The sequence below is a fragment of the Pochonia chlamydosporia genome, chromosome 4 (assembly GCF_001653235.2).
Source record: "Pochonia chlamydosporia 170 chromosome 4, whole genome shotgun sequence".
Taxonomy (NCBI): Eukaryota; Fungi; Ascomycota; class Sordariomycetes; order Hypocreales; family Clavicipitaceae; genus Pochonia; species Pochonia chlamydosporia.
The window spans coordinates 2041097-2061415 of NC_035793.1; the positions used below are offsets into that span (position 1 = coordinate 2041097).

Here is a 20319-nt window from a genome sequence, read left to right on the forward strand (position 1 = left end):
GAACTTGATCTGATTTGCGATTTTATAGGATAAAGAACTGTTCGGTGTGCCAGTGTTGTAGGAGTGTTTGTCCGAATTGCAGGTACTGTCTACTTGGTTGGTATACTGACTGTACAAGTTCAAGTTCAAGTTCGGCACTTGGTTTCTAGAGGTTGAGTGACAGGCTTTTGGCAGGCGCAATGCAGCAATCCATTCAGCTGTCAGTTGCACTTGACACCTTTTGTACAGTATCATGCAGTCAGCTTTTGTGAAGCCGGAATCAAATGAACGTCTAGGTGCTATTTTCCATCTCCCCACAGCTCTGGCATATGCACAGAGCCGCATCTCAGCTGAATCAATAATTCTCCTCGTGGCAGCTGTCTGGTGCTCGAGATGTGGCGCCCCCCGCCCAAAAGCCATCCAGTCCGACTCACCCTACTCCAGCACGTCTTCAAACCTTCGAGTTGCACGTATCGGGCACGAACACCGGCCGATATCGACTTATCCAGAGCTATTGTCGCAGTACATACCCGTTATCTACTTTGCTCTAATTGTATTTCCCCTGGTGGCTGACTGCTTGTGGCCCCGCTCCGCGGCTGTATATTTCATTACGCGGGTACACAAAGTGGCTGTCGGCGTTGCTCCTCCGCTGTTGCCGCCGCCGACTACCTCACACAGGGCTGCATCAACACAGTAACAAGGCGAAATTGTCGTCTGAATATTGACAGCTTCATCCGAGCTGGGTCCTTGATTATGACCCCTTGCCGAGCACGGGTTAGACTTCACTCTTTCCCCAGAGGTTAATACCGTCGGGGCCCCAGACCTATTTTCGCCTCCACATTCTCTCCACGGGACAACGCATGGACAATTTTCCTTTGACTCGCTTTCTTCTCTGTCCATCATGAAATCTGGTTCGGGAATGTCGGCCAAGTCAGCAAGTCATGTCCAGTCGACGGACCATGGAAATTTACGACCAGTTGCGTAAGTAAACATCATGCACTTTTGCGAATCCTGAGTGGCAGGCAGCAAGGCAATTTGGGCCCGCCAAGACACCCGGGATGCTACCTAGTACCATGTACTCTGCCAGTGTGTGCTGGAAGTTACAAGAACGTACTTGGCGAGGGCCATTATATCGTTGCCAGACATTGTAGATGGAGGGAAATCGCCTTGCAGCTTAGATGGCCCTGATCGCCTGATCATACGTTTCAGTCCCATGCAGTACTGACACACCTGGTTCATAATACAGCTGTCTCCACTGCCGACAACGACGATCTTACTGCTCCAAAGAGAAACCCACGTGTTCCAGATGTCGCGATAGTGGACTGACTTGCATATACGAGGGGGCAAGAAAGATCTTGGTGAACGAAGCGTAAGTTGTGAGCGACTACCTGTTCGAGTGGCGAGAGACTAACGAGTTGTGCAGGTATCTGCGAGAACTAGAAAGGAAGGCCAAAGCTCTAGAAGGTACGAGTTCAAACATTGTCAAATACATTTGCCATGCTAATGAAAGACGTCCCTTCTAGCGGCCCTGTCACAAAGAGTCTCAAACACCACAAAGGCTAAAAATGTTACAGCCGGTGAAGACGAGGAGGACTTTGAAGATGAGCAACCACTACTCGAGCCATTCACCAATCTTAGCCTACACAAACCATCAACCAGTGGGTAATTCACCTTACAGTTCTAGCGGTACCTCGGGCATACAAATCTTAACGTGATGTTTTGAATAGGCTTCTTAGGACCGGCATCGTCTGACAATTTCCTCCGCAATGTAAGGAAGCTATCTGGTTTCTACGGGGATGACGGGAGTCTTGACGCAAACTCAAATTTTTACGAACCCGGGGCGTTACCGTCGAGGAGGCAATTCTTCCGACTTCATGTTCGTCTCCCACCCGTGGAAATGGCGAAGCGACTTTTTGCCGCCCAGTACACATATATTGGTACCATATTTGCATTCACGGACCCCAAAGAGGAGTTTGATAAGCTTCTCGTGGAAGCATACAATGGCCCTCCAGATCCATCCGACAAGGATGCCTGTCTGGCATACTCCAAGGTGTTGTTGATATTAGCCTTTGGACAACTGTACTCGGTGAATCAGTGGGTAGACTTTCGAGGACCGCCAGGATTCGACTTTTTCACAGACTCGTTGAATCTCCTACCCGAAACTCACGAAGAAGGGTCCATTCTCTGCGTTGAAACTCTCGCGCTTGCTGGATATTTCATGCAAAACATGAATCGACGAGACGCCGCCTTTCAGTATATCGGCAAAGCACTACGAATGGCAGTATCACTGGGTCTCCACCACGAGGTTAGCAGCCACTACCCGAACACGACCAACCCGGGACGAAGTTCGGTGCTAGACGAGGCGGCGCGTGAGCGTCGACGACGAATATGGTGGTCAATCTACAGTCTAGATCGAATATTGTCGGTAAAGTCAGGAAATCCAATCACCATTCAAGACGAAGATATTGGCGTCAATCTGCCGTCAAGGCTGCCCACTGAACCTGAATACTGTCCCGCCATTGTGCTCAGACACTACACGCAACTGTCCCGAATATTGGGGGAGATTCACACCCTCATCTATCGCAAGACGAACAAAGACGTCCCGAAATCTGGAAAAAGCCTAATGGCATCGGTGCAAAGCATTATCCTCTCTCTGTCAAAGTGGAACAGGGAACTGCCGGATGAGCTGCGGTTTGACCCGATAAAGCTGAGTTTTAGTCGTGAAAGCGTGAGCTCATTGGCACACTATTACCAGTGCATCAACATGACAGTTCGTCCACTGTTATTCCACGTGGTACAAAAGCGACTCAATATCATTCGCAACGGCGGGGGTCCAGAGGAGAAGGAGCAAGATTGGAAGACGGGACTATCCAAGACGACAGTGAGAGTTATTGACATGTGCATCGGAGCTGCGCAAGACACGGTAAATATGATGGCAATTGCGTCGCATAGAGACCTCGTTGGTACGTTGCAAATTTACATGGTAGCACAATGCCGCCCAACTCTACCCCCAAATGTCATTGTTCGCCAAGCTTTAACAAACACCTGACGCCAAATTGCTAACAAATGGAATTAGCAACCTACGGTTACATGGATGGAGAACACATCTTTTCTGCCTCCATCGTATTGGTCATGGTATGCGCTGCCTTCCCGACAAACGCAGCCAACACTATGGCCATGAACGCCGGACTTAGTCTCCTTCGGGGCATGGGTGAACGCGGAAACAGCCACATGGGAGCTCGCTACGAACTGCTTGCCAAGTTGCACTCGGGTGTCATGCCAGGGGCGGTGATCCCATCCACAACAGCCACGGGGTCGCCTCCCCACGGCGCGGGCTTCGTCTCCGCGATAACGGGCTCGTCTGGCATGACGACTAATCATGTTGCCGTTAGAGTGCCCATGCCGGGGATGGGATCCATCAACCAGGTTGGCGGTACGGCGGGGCAAACGTTGACGTTCCCGGTGATTGATAACAACTCGCTGGATGAACCGTTTTACGACGAGAGTGTCACTAGTGGGATGGACTTTGGGCTGTGGGAGGAGGGCTTTGCGTATCCTACGATGGATTTGGATTTTGATTTGGCGCAGAGGCAGCAGCAGCCGCAGGGGCCGATGAATTCGACGATTGGGGAGTTTATGTATAATCAGAGCATGTGATGCCTATTGATAGCTTGGCGTAAACATGTTGGTCTAACACGTTATGATGTATTCGCCGTGTTGAAACGTGGACACAAACGTGGTAATGCATGGGAGGTGTTGTGTACTTTGGTGTGGCGTGTATTTGCCGTATGTTGTCAATCATAGTAACATGCCTGATAAGGAAAGTAATGACGGAAGTAAAACGTAATCCATCTCATTCTCATCTCCAGCAGATGATGGGGATATCACGAACCACAAGAACCGGCAAAGCCACCCGCGCACACGACCGCCTAAATGCAGTACAGTGCCAAGATGGGGGGTCTAATCAGCTTCAACTCCATAAGCGAAAATATGCACCACCACACGGGCAAGATGGTGGCATGGGCCTTGGCTCAATAAAGTTGTGGATCAAACTGATCGGCCACCCTCCTTCTAGAATGTCTGACTCGTGCCGGCGCGAATGCCGCGCTGTTGGTTCCTGTCCCTGTCTCTTCATTTGACGTCTCATCTGGTCGGTGACCCTCCCCGATGGCTTGTCTGTTGGTTGCCGTTTCTCCACATGATAAACGTGGTGCACAGACTTGCAAATGCAACACCAAAGCATCACCATGATAACCACGCAGTACAGCAGTAGATAGTAAAACCAAAATATATATATCCAACTCCACCCCCAAACTTCCCCACGGGGTTCATCTTCACCAACATCTTCAACTTGACATCCCAAAAGCCACCATGTCTCACACCACCCCCGACCCCGAAAAGCCAAAATCCTCCACAGAAACCCAGCACCATGCATCATCCACGGAAAACCTGCAAATCGAAACCATCGACGCCCGCGCCGAGCGCAAGCTCCTCCTCAAACTAGACGCCTTCTTCGTCCCCATCATCATGGTCGTCTACCTCACCTGCTTCCTGGACCGCACCAACATCGGCAACGTCAAGGTCGCAGGCATGCCCGAAGACATCGGCGCGTCACCGCAGCAGTTCTCCACAGCCGTGTCCATCTTCTACGCGACGTACGTGGCCTTCGAGCCGCCCTGGACCGTCATGATGAAGTGGATGACGCCGCGGATCCTGCTGACCTCTCTGTGCGTGGTGTGGTCCCTCGCCACCATCTTCTCCGGCTTCATCACCAATGTGGCGGGTCTGTATGCCGTGCGCTTGATCCTGGGTGCCTGTGAGGCGGGCCTGTTCCCTGCGCTGAACTTGTATCTTACCATGGTGTATAAGCGGGATGAGCAGGCCGCGCGGGTGTCCTACCTGTTTGTGTGTACGGCTATTGCGGGCGCATTCGGCGGCTTGTTGGCGTATAGTATTCTCAAGATGGACGGGGTGGCTGGCTACGCTGGCTGGCGGTGGGTGTACATCATCGAGGGGATATTTTCGGTCATCGTCGCGCCCATAATTTGGTTTGGCCTGCCGAATGATCCGTCGAATGCGTATTTCCTCAACGACGAGGAGAAGCGGATGATGAGGGTGCGCGCTGTACAGAGGGCACAGTACATGGGCAGCGAGGAGTTCAGCTGGGAGGAGATCCGGATAGGCCTGCAGGATCCGAAGCTGTATCTCAGCGCGGCGATCCAGTTCTGCCAGGACATTCTGCTGTACGGGTTCAGCACGTTTCTGCCGTCCATCATCGTTAGTATGGGGTACACGGTCATTCAGGCGCAGTACCTCAGTATACCGGTGTACATCTTCGGCGGGATATGTTTCCTGGCCGTGGCCTTTGTTTCAGACAGGTACTGCGTGCGCGGTCCGTTTGTTCTGCTAGCAAATGTCCCTGGCATAATAGGGTATATCCTCATTCTGTGTCCGACAAGCAACCCCGTCAAGTTCCTCGGCACGTTTCTCTGCGCCGTGGCCGTGTATAATGGCCCCGGTCTGAATCTGACGTGGCTGAATGTTAATGTCGCGCCGCATTATCGTCGCGCCACCGCTATTGGCATGCAGTTGAGCATAGGCAACTCGGCGGGCATTGTGGCCGGACAGATTTACCGCTCGGCGCCGTATGTCCTGGGGAATAGCTTCTCTGTTGGTGCGCTCGGCGTCTCGCAGCTGGTTATTGTGCTCAAGTGGTTCTACTTGAGGCAGTGTAATGAGGAGAAGAGGAAGATTGAGAATGGCGAGAAGGACGATACCAGAAAGGTCAAGACTGGTGATCGGGAGCTGGACTTTAAGTATCACCTGTAGATGGGGTTGTGTATTTCGTGAACCAAGTGTATTTTAGTAGCGAGCTTGTATTAAAAGTGTTCGTCTCTCGATATGTCATGGCGACTGCTGAAACGATTCATCGGGATAAAACCGGCCAATGGGAAATGTTCAGTGTACACACCTTGCTAAGGGCCAAAAACTTCATTCACACAATGACTCTTCATATGTCATCTCACCAGCTTCTTGCTTCATTAATTATATACACCCGCTGCAATATATATGGATTTATACAGGCCAAATCATGGTACGCCGGCCAGTGTGAGCCAAGATGAGCACCACAAATCAATGTGGTAATGAAGAATCCCAAGATAATAACCAAATATTCCCAACCAGTAACCCAGTGCGTTGTCGCCAGGGTATCTTACTCCAATATCATAAGACCCATTCATCGTCCAAGTCGTAAATATGTCCCTTCACCAATGGAGTATTATACGGTTTGTATCGTGCGCTACAGCCTCGTCTCGTCAAATAATTTGTACACCCACGCTCGTGATAACTTTCGACAACAGTCGACCATTTCTCCTCGGTAATAACATCGACAAACGTCCAAACTCAAGAGAGCCAACCGTCCTCGAGTGGAAAGCTTCTCAGTAAACCATCTCAGCTCACTCCCCCAGTGTTGATGAAGTTCAGGTTCAAGCTCTCATAATTCCATAGCGCCGCCAAATCGCCGAGATCACGCTCTGTAATGGCTCCGAAATTGCCACCAAAGTTAAGCCCTTGGTAAAATTCATCAGTTGGAGGTGTCATGTTGACATATGACGATGAATAATCCAGCTGTGCGGCATCATATGGCATAGGATTTGATTGGCCCATCATGGATCCCGACGCCATGGTAACCGGAGGACCGTATACGGCCGCTCCATCACTACTGACATAATGGCTAGGTGGAGTAGTGTGTGAAGCTGGAACCTGGTAGAAGTGAGCATCGCTCGGAGGCGTCGTATAAGAAAGATGCGTATCGACGGATCCAGGGTCGCTGGCCACTGCCGCTTCTGCCTGGTTCATACTGGGCGGTGTCAGTGCCAGTTCGTTGGCTTTGGGCCGCTTTCTCACAGACTGGATTGGAGATTTCACTTGCTGCGCCGGGCGGTTGATGTTGTTGACAAGCTTGACCAATACTTCGTATGACGTTCTTGCGGTTTTCGTTACCGTGTTCAGCCTCTTTAGCATTGACACGGCCTTGTCGATGGCAGTGAGCACTGCGGTTCGTTTCGAAATACCCCAGTCTTGGTCGTGCATTACCGCAGAGCAGAGGACAGCGGCCGTGTCAAAGACGCAAAAGAGGACGAAGTGGAACTTGGCGTCTCGTGGATATACGTGATCGAAGAATCCATGCAATGCATCCATCAGTCGCAGCGAATAGTCGATGCCGTCATTTCGAATCTTGATCTCGTCTGGCGGGGATTGGGTCGAAATCGGTTTGGCTAGGTATGCCCGCATAGGATCGAGCATCATGGAAAGAGCCATGGTGTGAAGATAATGCCTGTGCAGAACTATCCAGGGTCGGGACATATCACTGCGGGTATCCGGGTTGACAAAAGAGTACGTCGAAGGGAAGTTGCTCATCCACCGCTCGACGATAGCTTGATACCCTTGAACCTGGCTGGGGCGGACAACATTCTTGGGCACCCCGAATCGTGCAAATAGCTGCGTGATCAGTTCAGACTGGAGCTTCATGTGCTGCAAAGGTGATGGCGTGTAGCCCTCTAGAGTCAGGCTGGGAAGGCCGACATCAGTATCCGTCCGGTCTATAAGCATCGACCTTGATAAGAGGGCGGATATTTGCCTGGATCAATCTGTTAAACATCGTCCCTACCCGCTTTTAACTGAAACGCCCGAACTCACCAGTCCCACGTGTCTAAAATACACCAGATTCGTCTTCGCATTTCACGGTCAAACTCCGACATGTGCCCCGTGACGGTTTCTTTGTGAATACCAAGCTCTTGGGCCTCGCGGATGGCGGTGCTGAGAACATGCCAGCACTCTACAAATCGAGCCTCTGACTTGTACCAATAACAGGAATGCAAAAGCGATTGAACGTTTAGTATGTGGTTGTTCCCCACGGGAATAGCGCCGTGCAGCTCGCGGGCCGCATTGTGATACTTTTCAGTGAGCTTTTGAGTGCTCTCGCCAAGATCAATTTCAAGCTTCCGCTGGAGTTCAGCATTGGTGTACTGTGTCGAGCAGGCACAAACCATGAGCAGTAGACAGGTCCATTGTAAGCCAAGCGGGCGGTTTTCTGAGCGCAGAGACCACCACGTCCGATATTCTTCCAAGAATGACGGGGGATATATAATGTAGTAGTGAAAGTTGACGTGGTTGAGGAAGTTTTGGACTAGTGAATCTGCAACGGCAAGTGTCAACGTCTGACAAGACTTCTCTGCAATTTTGTCTTTTGATTCATAGCATCCCGCAACGTACCGGTGTAAGGTCTAGGAGGTAAGAGTTGCAGCGCACGCTGTAGCTGTGGACACAATGTAGGGTCCATGTAATATTGCCGATATGTTTTTGGTGCAGCTTTGGGCTTTCTCTATGGTGGTGAGCCATTAGTCTTCTTATTCAAATTTGACTTTCCCGCAAGTGACCATGTTCCAAAATAAACTGTGAAGCGTACCGTTGAACTTGAACCAAGTCCAGCAAACAGATGCGAGGCGCTGTAACCCAGGGCCTCAAATCCGCTATCTGCATCCTCCCAAGGGTTGGAGTCTATTGACTCCGTATCGTCATGGCTCAGCTGCCGCTTCCGACTGAAGTCATGACTTGGGGCTTTCTCTGCACTGGGTTGGCTCGGACCAAAGCGGCACTTGTCGGCGACTTTGCGTTTCTGGCAGTGATTGCAAGGCCATTCTCGATTGCACTGCAGTGTAAGGGTTCAAATGTTAGATGCCACAGCCTGGCTCGCGAGTGGGTATGGCCAAGTGGGAGGAAGGAGGATTAACTTACCTTTTGCTTCCGACGCTGACACTCGGTGCAGGCTGACCGGTGATGCGTGGTGTCCTTGGGACTCTCACCCATCACGGGCAGACGACACGATGACTCGCGGCCGCAAGTCAAGTCGAACTGAACTGACCCGGCTCGTTTTGGCGTGCGGATGTTGGAGGAGGTTGAGTACGGGACGAACGGCTAGAAACGTTGGCGATGGACGAGGAACTGGAACGATAGTGGATAGATGGAGGGGCGGATAACGAGCGGATAGTGGGACAGGACAATGAATGCAACCAGCCAGACCAAACCAGACTCAGAGACCAGAGCCAGACTTTGAGCACCCCAGACCAAACCAGACGCCACATCCAGTCTGGTTACTCAAGTATGGTGGCAGATGTGAGTGACAAACGGCCGCAACTGACACTGGGGGAGAGACGCCGAGGTCAATTTGATACGTAACTTACCAGTTGACCGTACATGCACCAGTTGACATGGACCCAAGCAGGCTCCGGCTAGGACGAAGGGGGTGTGCCACTTTCAATGCTTGAACCAGACACAGATCAGAGGAGTCAAATCAAAGTCTGGTCCAACGCTCAACTGTTGTAACTGAAGCTAACTGGCGCTAGTTCAGCCGTTGGATGTTTGTCAATCTGACACTCAATGGGTGATGTCAGTTTGCTCAGCCGGTCGCGCGACACCATGCATGGGCGAGAAGAAGCGAACCCGACCAGCAGATATCAATTGGGTTGCGTGACTAACTGGATGGGATATGAAGACCGGCGGCCGAAGCATGAATAACACTTTAATGAGTTGAGGCGAAAACCATGGACCAACGTCTAAATTGGATAATAACAGAACGAGTGAATGGGTGGGCTGAACCAAAGCGCCAAGTCGGGAAAAGCTCCGGGCGAATAAAACGTTGTCTCTTTTCTCCCACACAAAAGTGGTCTGGAGACTGGACAAGATGAATAGGATACACAGGAGCAAAACTCGTGAAACTTTGGGGGTCGCACAAATCAAAAGGAGAAATTCATCAAGATTCAAGACACTTTGGGGTTTAATTCCCGTTAAAACCATCTCGGTCGGAAAAGCAAGCAAAGTCAAGGGTCGACCAACGCCAGTCTCACCTCACCTCATCTGCACAGCACAGGGCAGGGCAGGGTGGCACCAGAGACAGAAAGTACCCAAGTACATGTAACTCACGACGCAAATGTCAAGAAACAGTCCGAATATAAAATATCGGATGGCAGTCAGGGATCCAGGGCTGCAAAAATGGCATCAATCTGCCTTTTTGATAGATGTGCATTGACCGTCAAGCAGTCGAGATGCGTCCCAAGGCTGACTTTGGGTAACCAGTCATTTGCTCTGGTTGACCAGCTTTTCAAGCCGAGTGTGTCGAGACTTGGTCTGGTCTGGTCTAGTCTGGTATGTCTGCCGTCCCAATTAAAGCGAATGTCACCAGTGTCAACATCAGCTTGCGGGCCGTTGCAAGGTGATCCGATACGACGCGATGCGATTCGATGCGAGACTTCTGGGGTTCAGTACTCCGTACCAGAGACGGTTGCCGAATTCATCCTTTTGGGACATTGTCGACTTGTCGAGGCACCAGACTGATGCCATTGGATAAGTTGCCAGGCACCCGGGTGTGATGTGACTTTGGCTTGGTTGTCAAACTGAAGCAACTGTTGACTGAAGCATCAGTGAGACTTCAAATCAGAATCATTGACTAGAAGTGGAGAGGCATTAGGATCGTTTGAGACCGTTGAACGCCTCAACGGCCCCAATGATCCATGTCCAGCATTCCCCGGCGAACCGGCTACTCGGTTGATGGATCATCAAATTCGTGTCATGACGTACCATGGTTAAAAGCAGAGTTGAATCAGTCTGTCTGGAGCCTGTGCTCACTGCTCACACAGCAAGCCACCAAGAACAGTACAGTATGCGATTCTGAAATCAATTGTGACGTTTGAACTTTGAGTGCGTACCCTGCCGTTTTTCTCGGCATATTGAGCGCAAAAACACCATCCAAACTCCGTCGAGTACCAGACATCCGTTGATCACTGTCTGTATATCGTGGTGAACTGATGATTCGTCCTCTTCCTTCTTTTGCCAGGCTCGTAGACCCTGTCACCTCGTCATCTGCAGCCGCCATGATTGGTTCTGTCACATATCAAAATCCTATCAGCTTCCGTGGTTTCAGATCAACCGAGTTGTTCCTGTTTCTCGACTAGCCCCCCTCTCAATCCATGACATGGGGCCCATCCTCACTGAGGTCGTTCCATTCAGATGCTCTGGAGTGACTCCGATATCTGAACAACGCAGCTCGTAGTCGCTGCATCAGTAGGGATGTAGAGAGATCATTCTATCCGAGGTAAGCAGCAGTCCCTGTTTTCTCTTTCCTCGATCGCAGAATATGTCTCGAGAGTTTTGACAATAGAATTCTCGTCTGGAATAGAAAACAGCCCATGTCCTCCTCCCCGTACTTCTTATAGACCACACCCGTAACGCCATGCAAGCAAAGAAGCTCAATGGGTGTGAAGCAGCAACTTAGCTTTGCAATCAGCAAAGAGTTGGTGCAAGCCTTGCGAAAGTCAATGCCTGGAAGGCCTCATATCGCTAAACCTTGCCCTCGAGAATTTTGAAGTATGGTAAGGCGGTCCATTCAATGCCTGATCTTGTGTGCCCCACAACTCTGCAATACGTCAAAGAGCGGCACGAATTCCTGGATTACCAGACCTCTTCCTCGCATTCATGGCCCCGAACCAAGCGGTGGGAGGTGTGTCCCGGTCGAATGGATTGACCCAGATCTGCGGTCTCACCAGTTGTGTCGCACAAACCAGCTATGCAAGTTTAGAACATTTTCGCGCCCCATTGCCTTATCAGCATCTTGTCCGCTCAGAAAAGAGTTCTCTGCATGGCTCTCTTGTTCGACTGGCTTTGCGACACCAAAGGATGAAACCCCGCTGTGGTGCATCTCCTCAATGCCTTCACAACGGCTCAATCACCCGAGTCCCCTCGCCACCGCTGGCACAGCTTCATTAGTGATTACTATTCTAGCCCATGTTAGTTCTCCACAGCCAAACAGCCAGGGCGCGAGATCCACTAACAGAGCCGTGTTCTAAAAGCTCACACCATTCATGTCCATCCTGAATTCGTCGTGGGTGACGAGGTTCCAGCCAGAACATGGCCGTGTTGTCAATGCTTCCCTTAAACTCTGACATATTTTGAGCTGACCGAGTACCGTTCTCGCATGTATGCTGTAAGCGTTCGGAGCTCGAGCTGTTTTGTTTGTAACCTTTATACGTACGACATCAGAGTCCAAGTGGCTGGTGCTGTCCCTGACACAGCCCTCCGCATGCCAGAACCAAAAGGAACTCCATCCATCCACACTTGGTGCCATTTGGTTCATGGGTCTGGTTCCAGCCTTCCATGTGACTGGGTGCTTAAGTAGTGACTGCCTCTAGAAGCGCCACTCTGGCGACTGCCAGCCTGCAAGAACTGTAACGCGATGGAATTATCGGTCAATCCAAATGAGGGTATGGAGAGCATCTGACAGGGCACAGGCAAATGTGGCATGCTCTATTGAAGCAGCAGGTGTAGATCTGCAGCTTTGATCATGCACAAAGTGAAAAGAAGCGGCTAGTGCTCCGCAATTCGCCCAGAGTCGGAGCGTTACATCTCTTCGCTGCACCAGTGACTGGACCAATCACGGTGCGGAAAGACGAAGAGGAGTATGAAATTGATGCCAAGGCTCCCTCCTCTCCGTTGTCTCTTTGCTATCGCAGAGACCTGAGAATGGGAGTGTGCCACAATCCCATGTTGGCAGGATGGGAAATTGAAAGTAGTCGGCTTGACTGATTTTGTGCTTGAAGTTGCTGGCTCTCCCCTGCGTCACATCTCCCAGCAATTACAAGAAGAGCATCGCCCAACCGTCTATGTGTCCATGTCGCTTGTCCTTTCGATTCAGGGACCCAAGAAACATCAAATGTTACGCGCCGCCTTCTTCCAACTGGTGGAGGTTCAGAAGGCACCGGGCGCCTGCATTAGCCACCCGAGTTTCCAGTGGTAAGACAGTAACGTGCTTGGTTAGTGAAAACGTCAGTCTTGGCTTCCGCGAAGCCCATTTCTCCGATTGAATTTTGTCTCACTATTTGAGCACAATGTCAGCCGCAAGCCGCCCCCATGGCCTGATTCTGGAACATTTGTTCAGCCTCTAACTAGGGCATTTGTCGGTTTGTGCTCATACCAAGATATTTGTGGTCATGGTTGTTCCGGTACAAAAAAATGCGGTTGTCCCATCGGCAAGACGACGTGGTGTCACGTCAAAAATGTGACATGTCTTCTGCTGCTCTGTGAAAAGGGACCGTTGGTTACACAAAATACCTTCTCATCACAGAGAGCTAACACACACTAACCCAAGAGAGAGCACCAAGAATCAAGTGGCTTCCAGAGATGGCGGCGCACTGGTGCAAGGTGCCGAGAAGAAATTCAAATCATTACACGCCCGTACATTACTGTAGCAAACCATCACGAGTATTCTTTGATAACTGGTTTCTTCTTTTTATTGACTTGGCCGCGGTGCTAGTAGCAAGCCTTGAATCGCTGTGTTTGTCAACAATTCTCATCAAAAGAAGATAGAACTGTGACAGCAGCTATGGCAAGGTCCGGGATGAATAGACTTGAACTTGACGTACGATACGTAGTTGACCACTGTCCGGTTTTATTCGTCTCAGTCCGCAAGGATTTTCTTGGGCGTTTGTCATTGAGAATACCCGCCGAACAGGTGACGAGGGTAGGGACGTGTTGAGGCGATTTCCCGCGACTATTGCGATAGTTCATCGGCGTATCTCCTGTCATAAGAGCACTTTTTAATCTCTAAATGGCATAAGGCAGGCAAAATAGCCGGGCATTAGTCGGTGCCATGCCGTCCCAGGTCACGTCTCACTCGCCAAACCCGAGATCCCACAGGCCGCTTCTGGTTTCCCTTCAAGATCTCAATCCAAGGCACAACCATAGATGCCAAGTCATGCTCGGCACGCTCAACATGTACTGTATCCTCCTCTGTTTCATCTTCGCTTGTATCCTCCTCTGTAATTTGGAGGTCCTTGTCTGGTGCTTCATCTTGAGTGGATTTGGCGTATAAGTCTTCTGTGTAAGCCCAATGAGGGGTATCAAATTTTCCGTGAAGAAGCACGAGGTCTCTTCCTTCCAATCTGATTTGTTCAAGGATTGCCAAGGGTGTTGGTGTGATGACCTGCAGAGACTTGTGTTTCGAGTCTATTCCTCGGATAAGCGCAAGCCCTATCGTTTTGCAGTAGCGAGGGTCAAGGGCCTCGTCATTGGGGTTGGAAATAATCGGTAGGCCTTCCAAGGTCGAACTGATTTCCACACTACCAGAATTCGGGCTAGCAGATTCATCTCCTCGCCTAAGCGGTTGGAAAGCTTTTGACTCTTCAATTTCCACTACAGCTACTATCGATCCGTTTATCGAAGCCGCAAGAAGATCGGGAGAGGACTGGTAGTCATAAGAGAGAATGCCTAATATACCCATGTTATTCCCTTGATATGCCACCTCGTATGGCCGTGACGACGAAAGTGGATGAGCGGACCAACAAAGCCGTTGAGAATCTGAAGGCTTCTGCGATAATCCAACGTGGGAATGAAAATAAGACATCAATTGCATTGATCTGAAATGTGCGGCAGTTCGAGATGCGAATTCCGACGGCTGTGAGGGAAGGAGGCTGAGCGACTGCTTAGACGTGGTCTTCAGCACATCCACAACATCAACTGGACCATCTTCTGACATGTAGATGACTTCCGCAGGGCGAATTCTAGTTATCAGGTCCACTAAGAGATCCAAACCTGTACCCAGAATCCAACCAGGAGTATTGACTATCAATGGACACGACCGGAGTGACCTTTGGTACGTCTCGTATAGGTCGACAGCGCATGAAATAAAGAGGTTTGGTGCAGAGGCCGGAGTAACCGAAGCCAGAGAGTGACACCTCATAATGGTGTTTGAAGGGTCTTCAAATGCAGCATGTGTAAACGGCGCTCCAAAGTTGGGTTTTGAGACGCAGACAAGTGATAATGTTCCAGTCGGAGCATATTCAGGTTGCCCAGGATCAAGATCGAGCACTGCAACCCGCCTCACTGGATCTTGGCCATTCGAAGAAGACGTAAGAAGGCGGTTGGTCAGTAGCCTTGAGAAAGTCGACTTGCCTGATGATTTCGGTCCACAGACGACGGTTGTCCGGTGACGTTCGTCCGAGGAGAGTGGTAACAACGACGCAAGCTTCTTATTCCAGTCTGGCGGGGAGACTAGTTCCTGGATGACGCATCTCTTAGGGGCATCTAAAGAGGACCCAATCTGCATTTCGTCAGTCATGTCATGTTGACGGAGTCGTGAGCCTTTGTAACACATACTATTTGGAAGGACTGCTCTCTACTCGCACTTCCGTCAGCAGTCTCACCTTCCTCATTCCATATTCTCCTAAAGAGGGGCGAAAGACGACCCAATTTCCTCAGTCCAACCAAGTTAGGATCGTTGGATAATTCTAGCCGTGTTTCCTGTGTCGTTCTAATCACAGGAAGAGCTAAGCAGTGAGGAGCATGAACCCAGGATACGGTCTCGGCAGCACGCAGAGTGGCTCCGGCCAAAGTAATTTCACCATCCACTACTCTGATTCCAAAACTACCCAATACTACAAATCTCTGTAGATAATTAGCTGTTGATTCTGACTCCTATGCTGCATGAAAAACTTTTACCTCGCTCTCGTCCAATCTCAACTCCACGATTCCACCACTCTTTACTCGGCAATTGCTCTTGGATAAACGAAAGGATGAGTAGCTTATGATTTGAGTTGAGCCTGACACTAGAGGCGATGTTGCATCCAGCCCTTTAGCATCTTGTGGTTGGCTTTTGAGGAATGTTAGAAACGAGCTATTGACGCAGGCTACTCTGTGTACTTACCTGGTTGGCTTTGGACCCTCCACGGCGGTAGATGGATGGCCGTCATTTCGACGTTGGCTGTTATGAGAAGATACTTTCTTGGGAGACTTTGTGTCGTCTCTGTTAGGCTTCAGAGCCTGAAGTGCACTGAACGAATTCTTGCTTGGTGTAAAGGTCTCCTCTGCTTGTTCACCTTTGGTGCTTGTGCTCTGTGCCGTCGATGCCGTCTGCCGCCGCCGCGCAGCAATTGCACTTACCGCACTGACAGGAGCTAAAATATCATATCAGAAACCTGGTTAATCCGAATGGAACTTCCTTTGGACACGGGAGATGGTGACTTATGGTTCGTACACTGGGGAGGACCCTCGCCATCTAACTTGCGGCGCTTGCTGTGTGACATGATTCAACATGTCTTGTCAGATTCCTATACCGATGGGGCTAAGCATAATTTTGTCACAAACGGCAAGGACGTATAAAGCGCTTGTAATGTAGGAAGGATTTGATGATGCCAGGGCGAGTCTATCATGAACCGTTGAGTTCAAGGTGTGGTCTACTTTATCGATAAGAGCAAATGCTGGGATGTCTGGGAATTTTCTCGACCCGTTCATTCCTTCCAAGACCCTGCACGCGTGCCAATGTGCATGTGGGGCCTCGCGCAGAGCCAGAGCCAAAATTTCACAGCTTCCATCAAAACTTCCAACTTCAACCCACCTCAATTCAACAAACCGGGTTAATAACCAACTCTGCTTTCGCAACGGCAGTTCAAGTGCAACCTACTTGCCCGCAATGGCTCCCAAGGAGCCGTTCAAAGTGCACTCTTTGAGCAAGCACATTGAAGACACGAAGAAGGGTCTCAGTGCAGAGGCGCAGTACAACAGGCGGCCCATGGGTAAACCGGCCATCTCAATCAAGAGAGAAGCCGGCGCCATAGCCAAGAGCATTTTCGGTAACAACAGCGACGACGAAGATAGCGAAAGCAGCAGCGGAAGTAGTGACGAGGACGGCTCCGACTTTTTGCGCAAACTTGCTCCTCAAAATGCAAAGGCAACAGCAACTGCCGCGCAAAAGAAACCAACCAAGCAGGACGAGATAGCGGACAGCGACGAAGAGCGCCGATCAGCCGCCAAAAATGGCGCGTCCTCCAAACAGAAGGGGTCTATTAAAACTCGAGAGTCTTCACCTGATGACTCCAGCAGCGAGTCTGAGTCCGATTCGGACGTGGAGACCGGGTCAGCCAAAGGTGAACAAGAAGTGAAAACAAACGGGGTGCCCCGGAAAGCTGTCACAGCTTCATCGAGTTCAGCCTCCAGCTCTGGCTCTGAGTCGGAAGAGAATGAAAATGACGACAGCAGCAGCGATGACAGCGATAATGAAGGTCCCACAAAGGCAAAAATAACAAAAACCAATCCATCAAGCTCTTCGGGGGAATCGAGCGATAACGACAGCGACTCTGAAAGCGAAGACGAAGGCGAACCAGAGGTTGTAACGAAGCCTAAATCGGCGATAAAGCCTACCAATGGCACTTCCACAACCGCGACTTCTGAAACTAGCTCCAGCGGCGAGGATAGTGACAGCGATGAGGCGGCCGATGTCGAACCAAATGCTATCGTAAAGAGCAAGAAGAGTGCCCCTAGTGAATCATCGGATGAGTCTTCTGAGGAGTCTTCTGGGGACGAAGAAGATGCGGATGCGTCAATGCATATTGTCGATCGCCAACAAGGTCGCCAGTCTGCAGTCCCAGACTTCATTGCCCCAGATTTCGTGCTTCGCAAGGGTAATGAAGGATCTAATGGCCAGGATGTTGCCAGTATTTGCAGCCAGGCCAATTTGCAAGGGAAACAAGTCTGGTACTTCACCGTGCCAGCTAACGTCCCGATCTCTGTTATCCAGAATATGGAGATTCCCATGAACCAGTCTCAGCGGGGCGATGGTATTTTTTCCCATGATGGAGAAGATTACGGAATATCTATGGATAGCATGACACCCAAGAGCTCGATACAGATCCTAATCCCCTCTCCGGACGGAGCTCGATATCATTCAGGTTCGATTTTCTTGACAAAGTCATACTCCTCTTTGTGACCAGACTGCTAACTAGATATGTCTGTTACAGCCTCTCGATCCATCAACCAAGTAATGCAGGTCAAAAAGATTACCCAGCTTGGCGAATCGTCACCCAATACTTCTTCAGCCGGCCCTGCTCCTAAGCGAGCACCTAAACCACAACCCGAGGGGCTCAAAGCAAGGTATCAGCCATTCGGTATAAGCAGCCCCATGGGCCAAATAGGCGTAGACCTCTCGTTCCAGGTTGAAAACGACACTGAGATGGCTGATGCCGCCACACTTGCTACCCCATCTAGCAGCGCTCAAGGGAAGGTTGAGAAGAAGGACAAGAAGAAAAAGCAGAAAGACGGTGAAGGAAAGGAGACCGAGACTCCTCGTAAGGGCAAGAGAAAGCATGCCTCCTCTGAAGATGATGCTGCCGCTGCTGCAGAGCAACTTAAGGAGGAGAATCTGTCAGCGGAGACCAAATCCAAGAAGCAAAAGACTCACCGCGAGGCAAGCCCTGATCTCGGATCCGACGCCCAATCCTCAACTGCTGCCTCCAAGAAACGAGCAACACTTGTCGTTCCCACTATACCTTCATCAACGCCTTCTTCCAAATCCAAATCCAGCAAAGCCAAGACTGAAACTCCAGTATCAAAGCCTCGCGAAACAACAGTGCCTCTGCCTAACGTCCCTGGATCATCTCAGCCCAAGGTCTCTCCTGTCCCTGTCCCTCAGCCAGGTGTTCAATCGACACCTCTTTCGGGCAAGGGCGAGAAGAAATCCAAGAAGAAGAAGGCTAAGGCTAACGAAGCTACGGTTGATACGCAGCAGAGCCCTCCTCCAAGCGCACAACCCTCGGGCAGGACGAACAAGACCAAGGTTACTCCTGTGCCTATGCCCAAGCTGAACACGTCAGGCTAGGTGCCTAGACGCAGTTCGTCGCAGTATTTCAATTGGTCAAAGAAGACCATGAAACGATGATCAGGAGAACGCATGTATTCTCAATAACCGTTTGCTATGGATTGAGAGACCCATGATAGGCCATGAGTCAACTCGTCCGAGAGAGTAAATATGGGAGGAAGTTCTCTCCACAGCAAAATGTGGAGGAGGGAGTAGGGGTTTGACTTTGCACAGCTAAGGTGCTTGGCGTTTTCGGAAAAAAAAGGATATGTTTGGCATTGATTTCAATGTGTTTTTGTTTCATCATTTGCAGCTATCTGCATCGGAAAAGTGCAGAATCTTTTGCTTTTCACCCCGAGCTGAGAAGGTCAAAATAGGCCAATGTAACTGGTATGAAGACATGGTGGTCACCTAGAGGATGACATAGGATGAAGGTAGTGAAATGAACCAACTATATCGCACATGTCTCGTGCTATGTGTACGTCTTGGTGATTTCTGACCGGATCACGCACAGGATATAATGTTTGCATACCAGGCTCGGAAATTTTGCACACAATACTTGTGTCCTGTGGTATAAAGTCATATTGACAAAGCTTTTTTAGCAAGTCCTTCGCTCTTATTATGACGGGAGCATGCATTGCGTACGAGTTTCTCTCTAGGATCAAGACGAGTAAGAATCTTGTTCGCAGGGCATCTATCAGGTCAAGTGTCGCTGTAGTCAAACTAAAATCACCTCTACAGGTCCATCAAAGTCCCATCGCGGGTATTAAGAGACTTTTGGCACACAGACCTCTTCGTGTAGGACAAGTCGCGCCAAGCACGATTCTCGAAATAGTAATACGCACAGAACACCTCCACCTAAACCAACAGCACAGAGGAAAGACAAACCACAGCACATCACAGCCTCCGAATATGAGTGAGAAACTTACACGCACCACCAAACCAATCTCACACGACCCCCTGACGAGAACGGTCAGGGGCTTCAAACATCCCGACTGCACATGCCACATGTGGCGCTCACACTTCCCTATCCGCGACAAGGGTGACCAGGCCAGAGGTTGCCCTTCCTCTCTCACATCATGTTGATCTTGACAAGGTGTGTCAGAGCAAGGGAGCACAGGCAAAGGCGTCCAGACAAAAAGTCGAATAAGTCTGTCAATTTGCTACATTTGCAAGGCGCAGTCACTATTTTGGAACGTCATGACCAGATGGCAGTGTTGGGTTGATGCGAACTGTCGGAGAAGGGGCTTGGATGCCTTGGCATGCAAGCACTCAGTTGCTTCCCAAAGGGGAACAAACGATGTTGTTGAATGGAGGATCAAGCTTCGGGCTCTGCGGGAGCAAAAGCACCTCAAATTATCCGGAGTCCAAGCTTGAGGTCTGTGTGAAGCGCCTCCCGAATCAGCCTATTCAAAGGCGTTGGTCTTCATCTCCACAGAGTGAAGGGCAAACAAAACGGTGCGTTACCCCTGCTTGATAGGAAACAAGCCAAAACGACTATTTTCTGTGCGGGCGCCAAATGAAATGGGTGAAAACAGACGTTTGATTTATCAGGCCCCTGTACCTATATTGTGTTCATTTCCAGAATGCTTCATGTTCCTGGGGAGCTGTTTCGTCAGGATTACTAAGATGGAAGATATTGGATGTTTTGCATTGAGGTATGG

The 20319-nt window shown here is 50.3% G+C and overlaps 7 protein-coding genes across 7 annotated transcripts; 5 read left to right on the top strand and 2 right to left on the bottom strand.

Annotated features, from left to right (window-relative positions):
- Positions 1 to 880: 880 nt before the first annotated feature.
- VFPPC_08046 (C6 transcription factor) lies at positions 881 to 3636 on the top strand (the record flags this gene model as incomplete). Its single annotated transcript, XM_018286815.1, has 6 exons — positions 881 to 960; positions 1226 to 1348; positions 1403 to 1443; positions 1503 to 1637; positions 1707 to 2942; positions 3056 to 3636. 6 exons carry the CDS (start codon positions 881 to 883, stop codon positions 3634 to 3636), a joined length of 2196 nt encoding a protein of 731 aa, XP_018143589.1.
- Positions 3637 to 4350: 714 nt separating this feature from the next.
- On the top strand, positions 4351 to 5808 carry VFPPC_08047 (MFS transporter; the record flags this gene model as incomplete). Its single annotated transcript, XM_018286816.1, has 1 exon — positions 4351 to 5808. One exon carries the CDS (start codon positions 4351 to 4353, stop codon positions 5806 to 5808), a length of 1458 nt encoding a protein of 485 aa, XP_018143590.1.
- Positions 5809 to 6429: 621 nt separating this feature from the next.
- On the bottom strand, positions 6430 to 8847 carry VFPPC_08048 (fungal specific transcription factor; the record flags this gene model as incomplete). The annotated part of the gene is made up of 5 exons (XM_018286817.1): positions 6430 to 7618; positions 7678 to 8176; positions 8254 to 8362; positions 8447 to 8689; positions 8776 to 8847. 5 exons carry the CDS (start codon positions 8845 to 8847, stop codon positions 6430 to 6432), a joined length of 2112 nt encoding a protein of 703 aa, XP_018143591.1.
- A 2555-nt stretch (positions 8848 to 11402) lies between these two features.
- VFPPC_17852 (hypothetical protein) lies at positions 11403 to 11968 on the top strand (the record flags this gene model as incomplete). The annotated part of the gene is made up of 2 exons (XM_022429528.1): positions 11403 to 11813; positions 11867 to 11968. 2 exons carry the CDS (start codon positions 11403 to 11405, stop codon positions 11966 to 11968), a joined length of 513 nt encoding a protein of 170 aa, XP_022285418.1.
- A 1698-nt stretch (positions 11969 to 13666) lies between these two features.
- Positions 13667 to 16109, bottom strand: VFPPC_08049 (Clp1 protein; the record flags this gene model as incomplete). Its single annotated transcript, XM_018286818.1, has 5 exons — positions 13667 to 15127; positions 15184 to 15471; positions 15526 to 15676; positions 15731 to 15980; positions 16061 to 16109. The coding sequence occupies 5 exons, from the start codon at positions 16107 to 16109 to the stop codon at positions 13667 to 13669; spliced, it is 2199 nt and encodes a 732-aa protein (XP_018143592.1).
- Positions 16110 to 16495: 386 nt separating this feature from the next.
- VFPPC_08050 (RNA polymerase I, subunit RPA34.5) lies at positions 16496 to 18676 on the top strand (the record flags this gene model as incomplete). Its single annotated transcript, XM_018286819.1, has 2 exons — positions 16496 to 17750; positions 17820 to 18676. 2 exons carry the CDS (start codon positions 16496 to 16498, stop codon positions 18674 to 18676), a joined length of 2112 nt encoding a protein of 703 aa, XP_018143593.1.
- Positions 18677 to 19276: 600 nt separating this feature from the next.
- On the top strand, positions 19277 to 20032 carry VFPPC_17851 (hypothetical protein; the record flags this gene model as incomplete). The annotated part of the gene is made up of 2 exons (XM_022429527.1): positions 19277 to 19715; positions 19767 to 20032. 2 exons carry the CDS (start codon positions 19277 to 19279, stop codon positions 20030 to 20032), a joined length of 705 nt encoding a protein of 234 aa, XP_022285419.1.
- Positions 20033 to 20319: the final 287 nt, after the last annotated feature.